The 17,779-nt window shown below is 39.6% G+C and overlaps 2 protein-coding genes across 3 annotated transcripts in view; one reads left to right on the top strand and one right to left on the bottom strand.

The window, feature by feature from the left end:
* Window positions 1-377: 377 nt before the first annotated feature.
* LOC109481141 (procollagen C-endopeptidase enhancer 2-like) overlaps window positions 378-17,779 on the bottom strand; it is a 29,794-nt gene continuing 12,392 nt past the window's right edge. Inside the window, exons 1-5 of one of the 2 annotated variants that reach the window (XM_019783639.1) lie at window positions 7,585-8,010; window positions 3,427-3,837; window positions 2,733-3,146; window positions 2,335-2,433; window positions 378-1,043 (exon numbers count right to left, since the gene is read on the bottom strand). In XM_019783639.1, coding sequence (XP_019639198.1) covers window positions 928-1,043; window positions 2,335-2,433; window positions 2,733-3,146; window positions 3,427-3,837; window positions 7,585-7,633 — 1,089 coding nt within the window. In that variant the 5' untranslated portion in view covers window positions 7,634-8,010 and the 3' untranslated portion in view covers window positions 378-927. Of the gene's footprint in view, window positions 1,044-2,334; window positions 2,434-2,732; window positions 3,147-3,426; window positions 3,838-7,584; window positions 8,011-17,779 lie in introns of those variants that run through there. The other variant, XM_019783640.1, reaches the window with a different exon arrangement.
* Window positions 13,420-17,779, top strand: part of LOC109481088 (multiple epidermal growth factor-like domains protein 11) — a 20,795-nt gene continuing 16,435 nt past the window's right edge. Inside the window, exons 1-3 of the mRNA XM_019783559.1 lie at window positions 13,420-13,894; window positions 16,150-16,266; window positions 16,627-16,743. Coding sequence (XP_019639118.1) covers window positions 13,834-13,894; window positions 16,150-16,266; window positions 16,627-16,743 — 295 coding nt within the window. The 5' untranslated portion in view covers window positions 13,420-13,833. The remainder of the gene's footprint in view (window positions 13,895-16,149; window positions 16,267-16,626; window positions 16,744-17,779) is intronic.

Genomic DNA, 17,779 nt, shown 5'->3' with positions numbered 1-17,779 from the left:
TTCATAGCACGTGGATATTAGGAACACTTGGTCTCATAAATTGTGTTAAAAAGTACGGAGCAAAATGACAAATAGAAAAGACGTTGCATCATTTCTTGTTACATCATTCTTTTAAGCCCATCTACGACTAAACGGTATGTTATCAATTATAGGTTACATGAAAAAATGTATGTTTGAATTAGATAAGAACGTATGCGTTGACCAGATGTTAAAATTCCCACTGGGTAGAGCGAACTTATATATATTCTGCGAAAAGCAAACATTGAGAATTATACATAAGTGCTCAAAAAGAACCGCAGAGAAAAATTAGTTTCACGGTGACACAAGAGAATTTTATTGCAAATTCTCTGAATATTCTAGGTTTCAGTGTACTTGATAGATCTATGGAAGTGTTGGAAAAACTCTAATATGTACAGCATCTAGATAAAAAGTAACAACATAATTATATAGAAAATAGGAACTTGAACTGAGAATTAAGAGCTAAACAACACAAATATGAAAATGATACATACATAAAGACAAACCATAAAAACCTCTTGACACTACAGAAGCCCCCCTAAAGTGCTCACGTCTCAAAAATGAGGGCTGTAGTGCAGTCAATGGTCATTCAAGAATAGTGTGTTAAAATAGAATCGATGTTATTCGTACAACCCCGCTAGGGCGTTTGAACGTGACGTCACAGTCGCCATATTTGTAGGTGAACCGTAGAAATTAGACCAGTATAAGTTGAATAATGTTTATAATATGTAACTACCTTGAATGGTGTGTTTAATGTGCATGAAACTACCTGACTGTAATTACTTTAAATCATACTACAAAATACTACAAATTTAGATTAACCTGACAAGATTTCAACCATCCAATATGGCGGACAATTCTTACGTCATAGTCACGTGAGTGCAAACACCTTATTAAAGCTAGTCTACTTTAGATACTTTGTAAGAACATCAACACGACCCGCATCACGACCATCCAGGCGATGTGGGTAGCCTGGAAACTGCTACTCGCTCCCCCAGCTGGATTATTTCCTTCAGTTGTGGGATCTACAAAAACAATAGGATTGTACATGTTACTTTGCCGACATCCGACACGTTAGCAGAACGTACTACACCTGCACGAAAACCCGTACTGTATTGTGCACAGCAGTTCGGCAGAACGTCTCATATATGGTCGTACTCGCGAACATAAGGTTAACATTCCGTCTGTAGTTTTTAAATATTGTGTCGGAAAAGGTATCGCCTGCAACAGGCAAAATCCTGATGCAACGTTGACCAAAAATCCAACGAAAACCCTGAAAAATCGGGGTTTCGCGTAGGTAGTATGTTCTGCTGCAGGTGCAGTACGTGTCCCGACATCCAGGTAAAACTTTTCGTGATACAAAATAACGCATCTGAATAAAAACTCTGACGAGTCAGTCGTTTCAAATAGCGTCCCATAGCATTCTCAGACGACGATGCTTGTTCCAAATTCGTATAGGAATTACGTCTCCCAGAAATTACCAATGATGATAACATATTCAACAACAACAAAATACTGACAACAGCAACAATAACAGACCAACCACGTGTTGTATCTGCAAATAAAATATTCAGAAAGATTTATGGTAATTTTTTTAGAAAATAGTGTGAAATGTGAAGAGCCCATACCGTCTTGCTCCATTCAAATTTACTTTGAATAAAAAGGCACTGGACTACCATTATGGCTGGTTTTGTGGGTTATTTTGAAAACCAAACAATGTACGCTGTGCGTTAGCCTTAAATCCTGCTATGCTATTAATCTTATGAGTGTGTCCTCCAACTTCGGAATGTTTTTCGTAATGTAATTAAAATGCGAGATTAATATTATCCTCTAATCCACACGGCTTATCTTCCTGACGTCACTGTTGTCATGGACACGATTGTTTATGTAGATAAAGTAACAACAGAATGGTGAGAAGAAAAAACACATTAGAACTTTAATCACCGTGAGTGATGAAGACATCCACGACCTTTGTTGAGGGGTCAGAACTTATCGAGTTCATGAGACTATTTAAGCATTTATACATTGACATTATCAACTATGTCAATGCCGTACTGGTTTTCTCATTAGGCTGTTTGCAACAGACGTTTTGGTTGCTTAGTTTAGTAAGAATGACAGGGCCTTTATTGGACTTAGTGGAGCAATGTCAGTATGTAACCATATCAAATGTCTAAAGCTCTCAATCCTAGAAACGTGTTCTTCCATTCAATCTGGCCTCTAAAAGTAGACTTAGAAGGTTGGAAACTGTAATTCCCATCCTATAAAATGAATTTTGTTTAGAATTATTGAAGTTGAACAACATAGCCCTGTACTGACCTGCTATTGGCCGCTGAGATGTAGTCTTAGTCACGTGACTGCCACCTGTCGTTGTCACGTGAATTTTGCTTGTGGTTGTTGGCAGATCCGTCACTTGACCTGCGGGTTAAAAGTTGATACTTGAAATGTTGAACTAGACATGATATGAAATTATCTTATTGGTAGTAGAAGAAGCTGTTGAATTTGAATCAGTGCATTAGAAAAAAGAATGCAAATAAATTAAGGCAAAAGCCTCCTCACAGTTCCCATGGCCTGCTTGGAGACGCGGGGCACTATGGGTAATGTTGTGTTCTCCCAGCATGCAATGGGATCTGTGAAATACATTGTTCTTCTAAGAGGCACGTCTGGCACTTTGAAGTGGTTGGACAGAAAAAGACTATTGTTCTGCCACCACTTACTTGGATCCGCTGCTAGGAAACTGGCTGAGAATCCGGTCGAGGCGTTCTCGTCGTCTGTGTTGAAGATGACGTAGAGCTGCTCCCCGGACGACACGATCCTCCTGGGCGGGACGTTCCCGCAGTACTCCCCGATCAGCCCCGCCGAGGTGCTCGGGCCGTCGTACACCAGGACGCTGTCACGCGAGCACGTGTCGTGATGCTCGACGTCAAACACGTCAAACGTCAGCGTGACGACCATGCCGGGGTCCACGGTGATGAGCCACTCGCAGTGGTGGGAGTGGGGGTAGTTGGCAGGGTGCTGCAGTGATGAGAAGGAACCGCTAGGGCCGCTGAGGTCGCGTGGGCCGCCGCAGCCTGACTCCACCCAGGCGGTGACAGGTCTGAGAGGCGGGGGTGTTGGTGCCTGTGTTCCAACTGTAGATAAGACGTATACAATAAAGCGTCACGATTTCCAGTCATCATCTTCCATAATGAACATATCTTTGGGTGGTTGCAACACATATCAAATTAGCAAGAGAATCTGCTTAGACATTAACTGAAGTGGATACCTGGATACAGAGAATCGAAATGTAATAGCATGCCGGCCTGTGGGATAAAAATGAATTCACATTCACCAATATCACAAGTGTTGACTGTAATAATTAAATCGTTAAAAAAGTTGTATTCTGAAACTGCATATTTAATTTCAAGTTACCATTGCCACATGGTGTCGGCAGTGCTGGCGGTGTTGAAGTAGAATAACAGGCCGAGAACCCAGGCCTGGTGTTCCTTTCATCCGACGTAAACACGACAAAAGCGTCGCCGAAGAACACCAGATCCGGCGGCGGTATGTTGGTCGCGCAGTACTGCCCCCGGGGCGGGCCGCTGGCATCCCCGCCATCGTACACCTTCACGGAGTCGTAGGGACATTCGTTTGGACGAAAACCGCCCTCTACGTCCATGGTGGTGAACTGCAGCATGGTGACCTTGCCCGGCCCGGCTGAGATGAGCCACTCGCAGGTCAGGTTGACCGGGTAGGGGGAAGGGTAGTTGGCCGAGGAAAACGTCCCGCTTCCCGCGGTGAGCTCACGGGGGCCACCGCAACCCGAATCAGCACTGCTACCGGCTGGAGAAAGAAACGATAAAAATGGAGACACACTATAAACTCACGAGGAATCTACTCGGTGTCATAATTGTGCACAAAAAGAAACGGTCTATGCGTGTTTCTTCTGCCCCATCCCTCAAATGTCGTAGCCGACTACTCTGTACTGTGGTCGAGCCGACGTGGGATAAGTTTAGATGGGAAAGAGGGCACCGTTTAATTGTACACATAGGAGGCAACTGTGTTTGATAGACATCCAAAGACAAAGTTTTCAAATGTGTGCGAAAGGAAAATAATGAATATGCATGACGACTCAAACAGTAATGTTTTAGTGATTTACAAGAGGGTAAGGTTTTAAGTCCAAGGTTCAATAGCCTGGCCTCCTTACTACAATGTACCATTAAAATTATATCAATTAGATGGCATTTATACGGATTTTACCACAGTCAGAGTGTTTTCTATACACAATGTCATTTTCATTTATTCTATGTTTAAAATACGTGGTCAGCATTATACCATATGCATCTCGCAACTTTTTCTTGTAATCGTGTATGGGTCTACCGCATATTATATTCACCACGAATGTAGAAGGCCTTCAACTTTAATTGCTCTCACAATATATCTTTAATGTTGACAAGTTCTCCTTGTTTTCAACTGTTGGGGCGAGGTATACCTTCGTTGATAAGGTTCTTTACGTCATGAGGTACAAATTGCCCCCCTAGGTCAGGAAAGAAAGATAAGCTCGTCTCGGCCAGCTCTATAAATGGGCGATTAGCTCACCCACTTAACCTGAGTGGTGATAGCGAAGTTTGCAGATATATTTTATATTGGAATAACAACACATTTACAGCGTGGACGGGATTTGGCAATTTTTCATTGTCAAGGGTTGCGGAGAAGGGTATAGAATAGAGAATTGATGTTCAATTGTATTGCCAAGTGGTGTGGATGACATTGTGTGCTAAGCAAAGTTCAATTTGTCATCCCTTCATTCGTGTTCACTGTTCACACTAAGCTATTTCATTATTTAGATTTTGATACGATTAGTTGCGAGGCCCATGTAAGGGCTATAGAAAGGGGGTAGTCGCCGCCCCATACAGTAAATATATTGTGGGAAGGACTTTGACTTTGTGTGAAGTTAAAAGTACTTCTGGTAGGTATACTGTCTGTGATTATACGACATAATTTTGCACCAGTCGTTTTCCTTTGTGTTGCCATGACTGTCAAAAACGTCATGCGTTTAGGTTATATTACGTTACCCACCAAGGTCTAGTCAGGGTCCACCATTTTGCTAGTGCAGGTCTAGGCGTAACATACCTGTCAATTCCATTGTGTATCTGGACAGAGAGCAGTTTATACACTGACATTTATGTTTGTTCCATAGAAGTTGGCAAATAACAAGCTTTACATACATCATACCAACTCACGATGAAATTGGTCATTCTAAACATTCAGATATGTACGAGAGCAATTTCTAGAAAAATATGATCAGCGAAAAGAAGTTTTAAAATGGTGGATAGATTTTTATGTTTAGTCATTTCGTGTGTTTTACACGATGAGTAGCACACACGGGTTCCAAAACAGGTCTGGTCAATGTTGCCATGCCAACGTGTCAACAAAGAGACCGCATTACACCCCGGCCAGTCGGAAACTCGTGGTTACGACACATTTTGCAATAAGCCCGGTCTGAGACATGGCGTGATTCAATATCCCTGCGCGCTTTGGACACAAACAAACACCACCCGCAGTGACGCAAAGACGTCAGCAAAATACCTTTGAAGGAATGCAGTATTGAACGAACGCGGATCTCCCTTCACCACGATATTGCGATTCCAATATAGAGCTAACTCCCTTATATTTCTTGTTATTGAAAACTTGATACGTTCTTTTACTTGGTCTAAGACCCCCGTTTAGTAGGAACAGGGGAATTTAAACTCTTGATCCTTCTGTTATTGGAAACATAGTGTGTTATTTAACTGGCTTAATCCAGTTGCATTGTAGTAAGAGGATTTAAACCGGACATTGAGTAGCATTTCAAGCAAAACAAGATTTTCAAACGTCTCCTTTTTGTGCAGCGGATTTTAATTGTTATTCTAATATAGTAATAAATCCTTTATGTTTTTGTATTGAAGGTATGATATGTTCTTTAATTGGGTTAAGACAGAAACAGCACTGTAATAACGAAATTCCAACGGACATTTAATGGTGTTTGAAGCAAAACAACCTTTGTTAAAATCTCTTTCAGTCGTAAATTAGCACAGATTCTGAATGTTAACCATCGTTGACAACAGTAATGTAAAACTGTCGTATACATGTGCAAATTGTCACGTCTTTACGTTAATGCATAAGGTCTTAAAACAGCTCGCACGCAAACGTTAAACTTTAGATTGTATGTTGAAGAGAGAAGTGAACTGTATAGGTTTGCTATTTCCCTGCTTCATACACTTGAGCACTGGAGAAAAGTTCATATTCCTAATGCAACGAGACAAACCCTCCATTGAAAAACATATCTGTACCTTTATTCCTGTTATATAACTGAAAAGCTTGATGATAGTTAGTTTTATTTTGTATCTGCTGATTGTATCTGTTCATCGTGTTTTGGTTTGACCTGTACTTAGCGCAGTGTGGCAAAATGTGCAACAGAGGTCGTCATTCATTCATTCATTTAAAACAGAAAACGGGCGATTAGCTAGACTCATATGACCTATTGTGGTGGCATAATCATATTTGCTAAAGAGGTACTTGCTAAATGCTATGATACATTTTTCTAGTACAAGGTGACATTATTACGCGATGACGATTTAATAGTTAATACCAACGTTGACAAAACCCTGTCCCTTCAATTCTCCGACACCGCAAACTTGTGAAAACTTTGATCGGTGGAAACTATCGTCACCAGGTCAAGAGTTCACCCGTCTCATAATGGTGCTTTGTCCAAACCTTCCAACAACACGGACAAACACGCCATTAAATTCTGATCCCAGCCCCTCAACAAGGATACAAGAACTCTAAACTTAAATAGGCGTGGGACAAACGTCAGCAAAAACAGGTGAAAATACACGAATTATTGTCCGAGACCTTGTCAAAGTGTAAAATCATTTTGCAATGATGTTGGAATACCTTTAAACAATGTCACTGACTTTGAATCAACTAGTGGTTTTTCTGCACATATTTGCAACTGTGTGCAAAATGTCTTACCCAAACTACATTCAAACAATTCAACATTTAAAAGGGTACGTCTGTTGGTTTTTACATCAGCGTAAGTTTGGGTTTATTGACATTTGCTCAGTCTTTAATTAAAACTGCCGGACTGACTACACACTAGCCGATACTTCAACAGCCAGAAGTAGTCTGAAGTGTTTGTTTTCTCTCTCTAATCCAGACAGTTTTCTTGTCAAAGCTACCTCTTAAAAACCTCAAGTCAACTACTCATTTACAGCGATATATACACAAAAGTTATTTGTGTAATTACGACAGATTTAGGGTAGTTTCAAAACACTAAAATGCCTCTATTTATCTTGCTTTTATGTTGCGTTGAAAACCGCTCATTCTTTGGTAAATATATCACAATAACTTTTGCCACACGAAGTAGTTCACACCTCTTTACTAGAACGTGTTTTTATGACAAATAAACTTACATAAATAGCTAACAGACTTACTATCCTTTCAAATAGAAGAAAAAGGTTGCTGCACTAGCTTTGTTTTCAGACTCTTCAAAGACTTCAAATGGAAGCGTTTAACATAAGAATCATTAGAAGAAGAAAAAACACTTACCTTGAAAAACCGCAAAAAGACACCAAATGAGAAACGTAACCCTCGCCATGGTGGTCCTTTTTGCCGTTCTTATGTAAGATATTTCAAAGGTCAGGTCAAGATTGAAAACTTTCTTAAGAAGACCGCGCGCGGGCTGACTTCGCCTTCGAGGAAAGAAAAATATACAGGTCTTTCTCCTGTATGAGTTTCGCGTCCACGCCTTTTCCTTTTTATAGGCTATTGTCCTTAGGAATGAACGCGATGTGTCGTGATTCAATATACACGCTTAACTACAATGGCAACTGACTACCTAAGCAAACATGGCGGCCCACACTCCTGCGCACTGCCCTGCGCACGGTCGCCAGGACCCGCGGCTGACCTTTGCATTCAGAACCGTGGCCTGTGCAAACACGACACGAAAGGAGGTTGACTACTATCAACGCCCTGGCTTGTGTATCAATTAGGGCAGAAGGCGCGGACTATGTACCTAAGCATTCACCTTTTTGTTAGCGCTAATCAGAAATAGCTGTTTAGTTAATGACGGGAGGAATGTCCACTGATAAGGTAACCCCGTGTTTGATAAGATCCTCCCGCCTAAGGTTTATTACTCTGCTCGTTACGGAGTCAACCAGGGGATACCAACAGTATGCCTCTTCATTTCCAGAGATAAACTAAGCTTGCACAAACGACGTGTAGGTTTTGATACAGCTTCAAAGGATTATTTACTTCATGTAAGACTTGTAGAATGTCTTTTCAGCCTACTAAAGACCAGGCTGTTTTCTCCTTTTAGTGATGATCTTGTCAAACGACAAAGGTATTCTTTGTTATCTTTTACTCCTTCGTAATTAATGACCGTAATGGGATTACATTAAGACACAAAAGACACTCGCTAATTAGTAAGAAAACTGTTACTATGACACGGATAACAGTGGTTTTTAAAAATGATGTTTAATGTCTTTACACAGATAGTAAGTGTCAAAAAGAGACAAATAGAGATAACAGATTACGTATATCGTTCTGGCAGACATTATTAGCTTTCATAAGTTTGATAATTGGCCACTAACAGATGTTTTGAAACAGTGCGTAGATTTTCGAGCAAAATAAGGCTTATGAAAAGACACTATATTGAAGACATTACTGACATAGATTTGTGAAATCTGAGGCCGTTCTAGTGATTCGAACTCCACATAGACAGCGTTTTCGTGGATAATAAAGATGTAAAATATAGTTGGGCATATCATAGTGGATAACTCAATTGCCGTCATGAGGAAGGTAATTGATTGAAATATCGAAATCATAACAACATTACACCACATTGTTTAATTCATCAACGTCACCAGAAGCGGCATCAAGCATGTAATATACACATGCAGTGTGGCAGTATGACGCTAGATGGCATACATAGACGTGTGACTCGCGTCATGTAGCGAAGCCCTAAAGAAAAAAAATGCACATGCAGTGTAACATTACAACGCAAGAGGGCCTACATAGACATGTGACTCAAACTGCTCTGGTATGTACCGTGGCCGACAAGAACAAAATTTTACACCGCAACTTTTGGTATTTTACACCGCAACTTTTGGTGTTTTACACTGCAACTTTTGCTGTGTTTTACACTGCAACTTTTTGGTGTTTTACACTGCAACTTTTGCTGTGTTTTACACTGCAACTTTTGCTGTGTTTTACACTGCAACTTTTGCTGTGTGGAAAACTTACACCCCTCCCCTTTTATAATGGACGGTCCCCCTGTCAGGTCAAAGGTGACAACGATGGCATGCAAACTACGTCGACTGAGTTATCCTTTTCGTGCATAAGTTTTTTAGAGGAAAAGCTTGGCTACGTTGTGACGTTAGTTTTTTTCTAAAGGTTTTTCTAGCTTTGGCCTATAGACCGGGATAAATTTAAAAATGCTTCGACCAGGTCCAGTGATTACAAATTATGTTGCTTTTTGCTGCCATGCGTCACAACAAATTTATCAAGGACGTCAGATATCCAGCTCCAGACATCAACAGCAATGACATAAATTTTCTGCAGGTTAGTTCATTATTATTGGGTATGGACATCGTTTTTCTTCATTTTAATGTCCCTAGACGTCAGCTTGTGACTTGCCGCCGCCATCTTTGTCACCTTTTGACCTGACAGGGGGACCGTCCATTATAAAAGGGGAGGGGTGTAAGTTTTCCACACAGCAAAAGTTGCAGTATAAAACACAGCAAAAGTTGCAGTGTAAAACACCAAAAGTTGCAGTGTAAAACACAGCAAAAGTTGCAGTGTAAAACACAGCAAAAGTTGCAGTGTAAAACACAGCAAAAGTTGCAGTGTAAAACACAGAAAAAGTTGCAGTGTAAAACACACAAAGTTGCAGTGTAAAACACCAAAAGTTGCGGTGTAAAACACCAAAAGTTGCGGTGTAAAACACCAAAAGTTGCGGTGTAAAATTTTGTACTTGTCGGCCACGGTAGGTATGAATCTTACATTCAATGTATAGTCAGTATAGATTACAATTGAAAACAAGAGTTTGAAGATCTCAAAATATTTCTTGTATCTCGAATGTCTTATCTAATTGACAATGAAAATAAGATTTTGACTAACATTACATTTGATTTTTCATATCTTTCTGTCACTCTACGGCGAAGGCTAGCATACGGAAAATAAATAACAACAAAAAGACATAGAATTTCAGTCATGCCAAGGGCTTCAAGAAATAATCTCGAGTCACATGTCTATGTAGGCCCTCTAGCGTTGTAACACTGTATGTGCATTGTTGTTCTTTATGCCTCCTAGACCAATGCAGCACTATATGGACAGTGTAAGTGCAATATTGTTGCGATTTTGTATGGAAATAAACTGACGGCAATGAGCTTCATTTCATGAATATAACCTGTAGGCGCTCTCTGAAACCACTGTTAGAACCTTAAGTTACCAAGTTTTCTTTTTGTCTATGTATCATTTGTCTAACTTTCATCGACGTAGTGTCATATGCTCATTCGTTACGAACCAATTGCAGAATCCTTTATTTCCATAACATAAACAAAGGTAACGACAACAAACATTCAGTCTCTTTGTAGTATACTCCTAGCAAAATAGGCATGGCCTGGCATCACTTCACAAATATAGTCAGGATTATTATTGTTAACGCCCAAGATATCACGGGCAAACAAAAACAGCAATATCCTCTATTCTCATCGAAACAAAGCTGAAAGTTTATGTTTGGAATTAATCCAATTAATTTGCATCGTCCCGATTGGGTGTCTATTCAAAAATAGTATTAAACTAAGCATACCAAATACTTGAACGGTTTAGCAATCGGAAAGTAACATCGGTATGTGGCGTGCTTGTCTTTGCATGGGAGATAGTCTGCTTAAATTGAAAACCCTTCGTTGGTGACTGAATAATGTAAATCTACCATTGCTTTGTTGCAAGACAAACAAGGCACTTCATAATATTACTAGTATCAATAAAGGCAGAATTTGAGGCTGTAGCTGCATGTGTATTATATTAAATCCTGATTGCATTCAAGCATCTGGTAATTTCTTATTTACTTATCATAAGTCTATTTACCTTGATTCTTTCAATGCTTACCATTGTACCACGTACGTATTATATTACCACCTTATAGTATATATATTTGACCGGTGCAATGGCCAAGTGGGTAGAGTGCTCGCCTTGGTAGGCCGTGAGTTCGATTCCCGACCGAGTCATACCAAAGACTTTAAAAATGGTACATACTGCTTTCTCTGCTTAACACTCAGCAACAGTACTAGTGGTGTGTGTTTAACTCCCATACAGAGTATGGGACTACCCCCTGCTGTAGTGACACAATTGTGTAGCCCAGGGCTACAGAGACGGAGGTGGGCACCGCCATATGCAACTATGCTAATGGTTGCGGGGTGGATTTTAACTAACTTAACTTATAGTATATCAATTGCTTCATGTGTGCTACCGATATAGCAAATTAGAAATTTTGATAAACGTTGCCCATGTCCGTGTTTTACTCACAAACCACGTTATGTGTCTATAAATGTATGACGCTCTTCTCCGGCAATAAGGAATATCTTAATGGATGAAAGTGGCAGCAATGCACTAATTTCATCAAATCACAATAGTTATTGGTGTTGAATAGTTGGACACTCTCCTACAAATTACGGAAGATTAAAGCCTAGCAACCAAAAATGCATGTGTGGGTTGTATTACAGTAGTTGTGTGTGGATGGTCGTAAAATACCAATTAGTATAAACAACGTAAAGGAAACACTGTCTTGTGATGTCTGGTTTAACCAAATGGTGTTTTTCCCAAGAAGCAATTAACGTATCAATCATTTAACCATCTTCTCCATTCTACTGGGCTACCGATACACACTGAAACATTTGTATCCTTTTACCATAAAGACACTACAAACGACTGGAGCAAGTTGTAACTGACAGCTGAACATCATAACGAAAGAATTCTTGACAACTGCCAAGGTAAGTGCATATTGAAGTGCTGACAGATTCAAACTCTTCTTTTTGTCATTTTCAACTGTTTGTATCTTGTTGAACGCGTGTTGTGGGTTACTCAGAGTGGTTTCTTTAGTTATAAGATGGCTCGATGAGGCACCTTTGTGACCCTTCGATGACATCGTCTTGCAACGTTCGAAAGCTGTCACTTGGAAGAGACGATTCGAAATGGATTAATCATAAGTCAGAGAAATATTTTTAGCAAAGCACAAAAAAAGATTTTTGGTTTTTGTTTGGGAATATGTTGTCTTTGAATTTGTCTAAAATTTACAATATATACCAATGTAGATATAAAACTTCGACATCTGAGTTGCCCAGATATTTACTAAAACTTGGCGTATTTTCTAAATTAAGATTTATTTTGTCAGAGGATTTGGCAGACCAGTAAGCAACCATACTACTAGTAACAAGAAATTCCTATCGTTTACATTGTCTACGTTGATCATCGATAGTTTCCTACATCTTCATATGTATCGTTAAATGTAATACTACGTCTGCAAATCTCCCAAGAAATCAAAATCCTCGTTATAAAAGATGTATATATAGACACCGCATTGTCAAAAATTATTCGACATAAAATAAAAGTCTTAAATTGCGCCCATTTTTTCACCCAATTTTTCCATAGCTTCATACATCAATAAACTATGAATTTATGTCATCTAAGTCATTAGCTTTATTTACCTCCATTACTTCTGACGTCATATTATGTATTTTACTCTTATTTTTCCCTCGGTTTTACGTATTCATGACGAAAATACAACTGTTTTAACCAGCAAAATATGAAGAAAAAAATACACGTGCGTTTAGAGAACACCAGGGGGTGAAGGTCGATTGATAGAATACCATAGAAACTGAAATATTTCCTCGGGTGATGTAGAGTATTTCCAGTTACACCCCCAAAAGTCACCACTTAGCATAATCCCTTTGTTGCACTGTTGCACTGGGTAGTAATTAATGATAGATAGTCACCATATCATGATAGCTATTTGATAGAGTACATACAGCAATAAAGCAACGATGGCTGTCACATTATAACAAATGACATTAAGACAAATCGAACCACCAGACAATGCTATGGATACAGACAAAATAGATTTCCAGATTTTTCTGACTAAAAAGGTTCTATTTTGCCTGGGAAAATATATATATACATCTTTCTAGTTGTTTTTTTATTATTACAGGGAAGTTTACAGCAAAAGCACATGTCAAACCTCGTGCAGTTCAAAGACTTTGTTAGTGAAGTTTCTACGGCAACTAAACATTAGTCGGTTTGTGCAGCGGTGACGTCATTGAATGCAAACAAAATGGCGGCGTTGCTGACAAACTCTGCCTCGTTTTCCTGTTGCAGGGCTGACCCTGCGGCAGTATCCGACCAACGATACCCTCACGGAAAATTTTACCCTCATTTCCCACCCTTTGATTTGTCCAGCAACTAAAAACAGGATTTGGGAAACTAATCAACAATTTACACATAACTTACGTCCAAGCTAAGATGTTTAGCAAAGACTCACAGCAAAAGTATCGGATTTATCGTCTTAATCTTTCAAGCCAACGGTGACCCTTGGCCACTGGCAAAAACTTTCTAATTGCTGATTAAGGAGGTAATTTACCTCCAACACTTGACAGCAAGAGTCAACCAATTGCCATTAAATGTTGGATTGTGTTTGTCTTTCTTGACAGAATTGAGTTGCAAAGCCGTGATAACCCGGTCGTCGGAAGGTATAACTTCAGGTGGTATTAGGGACTTCAAACACTTCGTCAGTCAGGCGCGGCCATGAACGGAGCGGTGTGGGTGGCCCTAGCTGCCCTGTCAGCCCTGTCTGCTGTACTGGCAGGTACGTATCGTTAAATTTCCAACTCTGTATCAAGAAATACGCGTGATCTACGTTGCACAAGATATTCCAAAGTATCCGGAGGTTTCAGACGTGTTCAAAGGTACAACAGACTGAATCAACAGCTTTGTTTCCCCGTCTATTTTCAAGTGTTTGTTCACTGGATGAAAACGATCACGTCTTAATTCATACATGAATGCAGTTTGATAGTGAAGCTAGGTTTTCTACGCATGTGGGTGTTGTGACTTGGTATATACATTCACCCTCGAACAAAATCGCAGTGCAAGTATATCTATAAACGACGCATTGATTCTAGAGATGTCTACAGTATAGTAAGCAAGATAAGATGTTTGGCAAGGGCCCAGTCTACTAGTATTTTAACGTTACAGGTAACTAAAGCACGTTGGCGCCGTTAACATTTCTTCACATCATTTGGTTTGCGCGTCACAGTCTCTAATGTAGATATATGTGGCAACTTTACCAAACCTTTTCTCTGTATCTCAACAACGTTAGACAAAACATTGACAACGGTGGTTGGCAGTCGCTCTTCAAGATTACATGTGGCATTCTTGAAGTTCAGTCTCATTTCTTTTAACAGTCTGTTTGTCTTAACTTCAAAACATTCGCATTTAAATTACGTAGGCTTTATTCCACATCGTAAAACATGATGTGTAGTTTGTCATGTTTACAAGACTGTAGAAAAGTTGGATAAACTTGCTACTTTAGCAGTGTATTTTCTAAGACTTCATGATGATGTTGGACTGTACAACAGCAACCCCACCCATAACAACTAGCATGTAACGTTAGATGGTGCAAATGTTGCATGTCTCTGTCGTTAGAATTACATGTTTTTTCCATGGAAGTTTAAATTCATAAGCAATTTTTTAAAAGAATTGACTTATGATATTTATAGAATGACTGTTAGACCCAGAAAGGTATCGTGCTGACTTTATGACCTAGAATCTATAACACATCGGACATGACTAACATCAACACAATCAAACATATCTTTCATCTTTTGTTCATTTTGTATGATAATTTACCGATTTCTACAGTTATCTAAGAGTGCCCTTGTCTCAAGTATCCAGCTGTGTAACGTGTTCTATTTCCATCAAAAATATGGCAATCAAACTTCATAGTATGCTTTGAAAAAACTTTGGCCTACTGTGTGGTAAAGATGATGATTTGATACAAATCTTAATTTGAGTAAGTAGACAATTTGCTACAGCGAGATGCTATTCAACGTCATTATACATTTGTTATCATCAATAATTCTGGCTCTATTGCTTGTAGTACATACTAGAATAGCCCCAAATAACTAATTCCAGACGGAATCTCCTTAATTGAATATTAAATAAATACATAAACACATGGTCAAACTTCCCATTATTTTGAATGCTTTCTAATCATCAACGGCATATCCTTGATAACAATTTCCCTTAGTGTGCAATTCTAGCTGATCTCCTAATATAATGCAACAGAGAGATCTTAAAAGCATTCCTGTGATATGACGGAGGCCTGTTGTTACGGGGCAGGTTTGGTAACCTTGATCGAGTTGCTTACACATGTTGGGATAACATTTGTCGTTGTCTTGGTAAATAAGTGGATTATCGATAGGGGGTCCTTCAATATTTGAATACCACATGTGTACTTATGTTGGCAAGGGGACAATCATACATTGTAATATACAACGACCCTTATTGAAAACCACAAACCTTATCTTATTTCACATCATGAACTTGGGTGATTAATTTGACCATGTGGTTAGGTTAACGCTGTGGGGAAAGTCAAACGAGCTCTTTTTTCAATATTAGGATGAAGTATAGGAATGATAATGTTTATCGTTATCATTTCATAAAAGCAGTGTGGGCAGTTTGAAGTGTGTAAGCGGTGAATAATTACACCATGTATACCAGGTAGACGGAGCTCAAATATTTGTCGTTTCCATCTCTCACTGAGGTGAAAGCTGGCAACTCCAGCTGTGTAAAGTAATAAATACAGAGCTATTTTGTAGTAAAATTTGCATATCCATCATTTTTTGTTTAATTTCAAAATCCTTTTTAAAACTCACAAATCTCAAAGTTGCCAAAAATTTGTGAACAGCTTTTAAGATAATTATAGTTTTAGATATGACTTGAAAACCCAAAGGCGCGGATATAGTTTATTAGTTTTCAGTAATATACGTGTAATATACCGCATGAACATGAAACAAGAAAGGGTATAACCATTCACTTTTTTCATTTCTGTTTCTGGTGTAGATTCCTGTCAGAACCTGTCTCCGTACTGTGGCGCTAGCCCGGGCTGGCCATACAAGACTCTGTGTGACGAACACGCCTCCGTACGGGATAACTGTCACGAGTGGTGCGGCGTCTGCAGTAAGTATGAATCATATTTCATCATATTATGTATGATTATATAGATATGCATGTAAGGTAGGTCAAATTGTAGATATTTGATAGTACACCGTGTTACCTTGCAATATACTAGTAGTCTTTAGGGTTGTTTAGTCTTTTGAAATTGTTAATTGATAAAACTTACCATTATACCTTTCATATAATTGCTGTGAAATAAATCCATCATCAGTAGTATTATGTTTCTCAAAAACGATTTACACGCGAAATATTTGTGTATTGCTTTATTTCATGAATTTCATGTATCTAATTGTCAGAATTTTTCACTCTTTTTAGTATTAAACGTTTTTAAGTGAGTATCATTTTCATTATCGTTTATTCCAGCTTGCTCGGGTGAGCCGTGTGACCATGGCGGTACCAGAGGAGGGAATCCCGCGAACTACGGAGAGAACACCTGCGACTGTAACTGTGTAGGGGACTGGACTGGTCCAACATGTGAAGGTACACCACTCCCTACCACAAAAAACAATTCTACTACTAAAATCAAAGAACCCACATATTATAGAAGAAGTGGGTAAATTCGTGTTCCATTGCCTAAATTAAAAGAAGAAGTCAAACCCAGTAAAACTAGTACCATGTATGTTGTAGAATATAGTATAATGTTAGACGTAGACATACCACTGTATTTTCTTTCTATGTTGTTTGTAACTGCAATTAGCCCTCGGGCATGTATTTGCAATAAACTTTCATATATTATAAGCCTTACAGTAGTAAAAGTTTCACAGTGTCATATACACGTGAAGCACTTGTAGCACCGTATTTATTTTCTAGAGTTAATTAGACTGTGGCTGAGCTCGGTCAAAGGGAAGACGGTGACAGAGTTACAGCATGATTTGCGATGTAAATAGTTATCAGATTGAATATTGTTCCGCCAAATGGCATCCGAAGTGGCCCGTGTTTGATCTAAGAAGATGTCTTGATGAGGTCCTTTTGTCCACTTGTCGACCCCGTCATCCTGGGTCTCAGTGATGCCACAGTGCTTGGATTGTTGCTAGGATCCACCGATGGAGTACGAAGGTGTTTATGTACAAAGCGAAAATCCTATATTCCGTACGGAAGGACAGGGATTAACGTGTAATATGTTAGTGGAGGCCTTGTGCTGTTAGGTCAAGGTTAGGCGCGTGTCACTGGTTGAGGATGCAGCTCAACGGCAATATACATGCTTTTAGTGGTATACATGCTTTCAGCACCCGTCTGTCATACTTTTTTTATATTTTTTTCTGTCATCATAGGTTTTTACCGTGGCCGACAAGGACAAACCTGCGTCGCCTGCGCGCACACCTGCGTCGCCTGCGCGCACACCTGCGTCGCCTGCGCGCACACCTGCGTCGCCTGCGCGTATACCTGCGTCATGTCTGCAAAGAGCTTCCTCGTCTGCGCACGACTACCTGCGTCGTGTTTGCCAAGAGCTTCCTCACGCCTGCACAGAAAGAGCTTCCTCGTCTGCGCACGAATACCTGCGTCGTGCCTGCCAAGA

This window comes from Branchiostoma belcheri, unplaced genomic scaffold (assembly GCF_001625305.1).
Source record: "Branchiostoma belcheri isolate BF01 breed outbred unplaced genomic scaffold, Haploidv18h27 scaffold54, whole genome shotgun sequence".
Lineage (NCBI taxonomy): Eukaryota > Metazoa > Chordata > Leptocardii > Amphioxiformes > Branchiostomatidae > Branchiostoma > Branchiostoma belcheri.
This window is presented reverse-complemented; position numbering and strand designations above follow the sequence as displayed.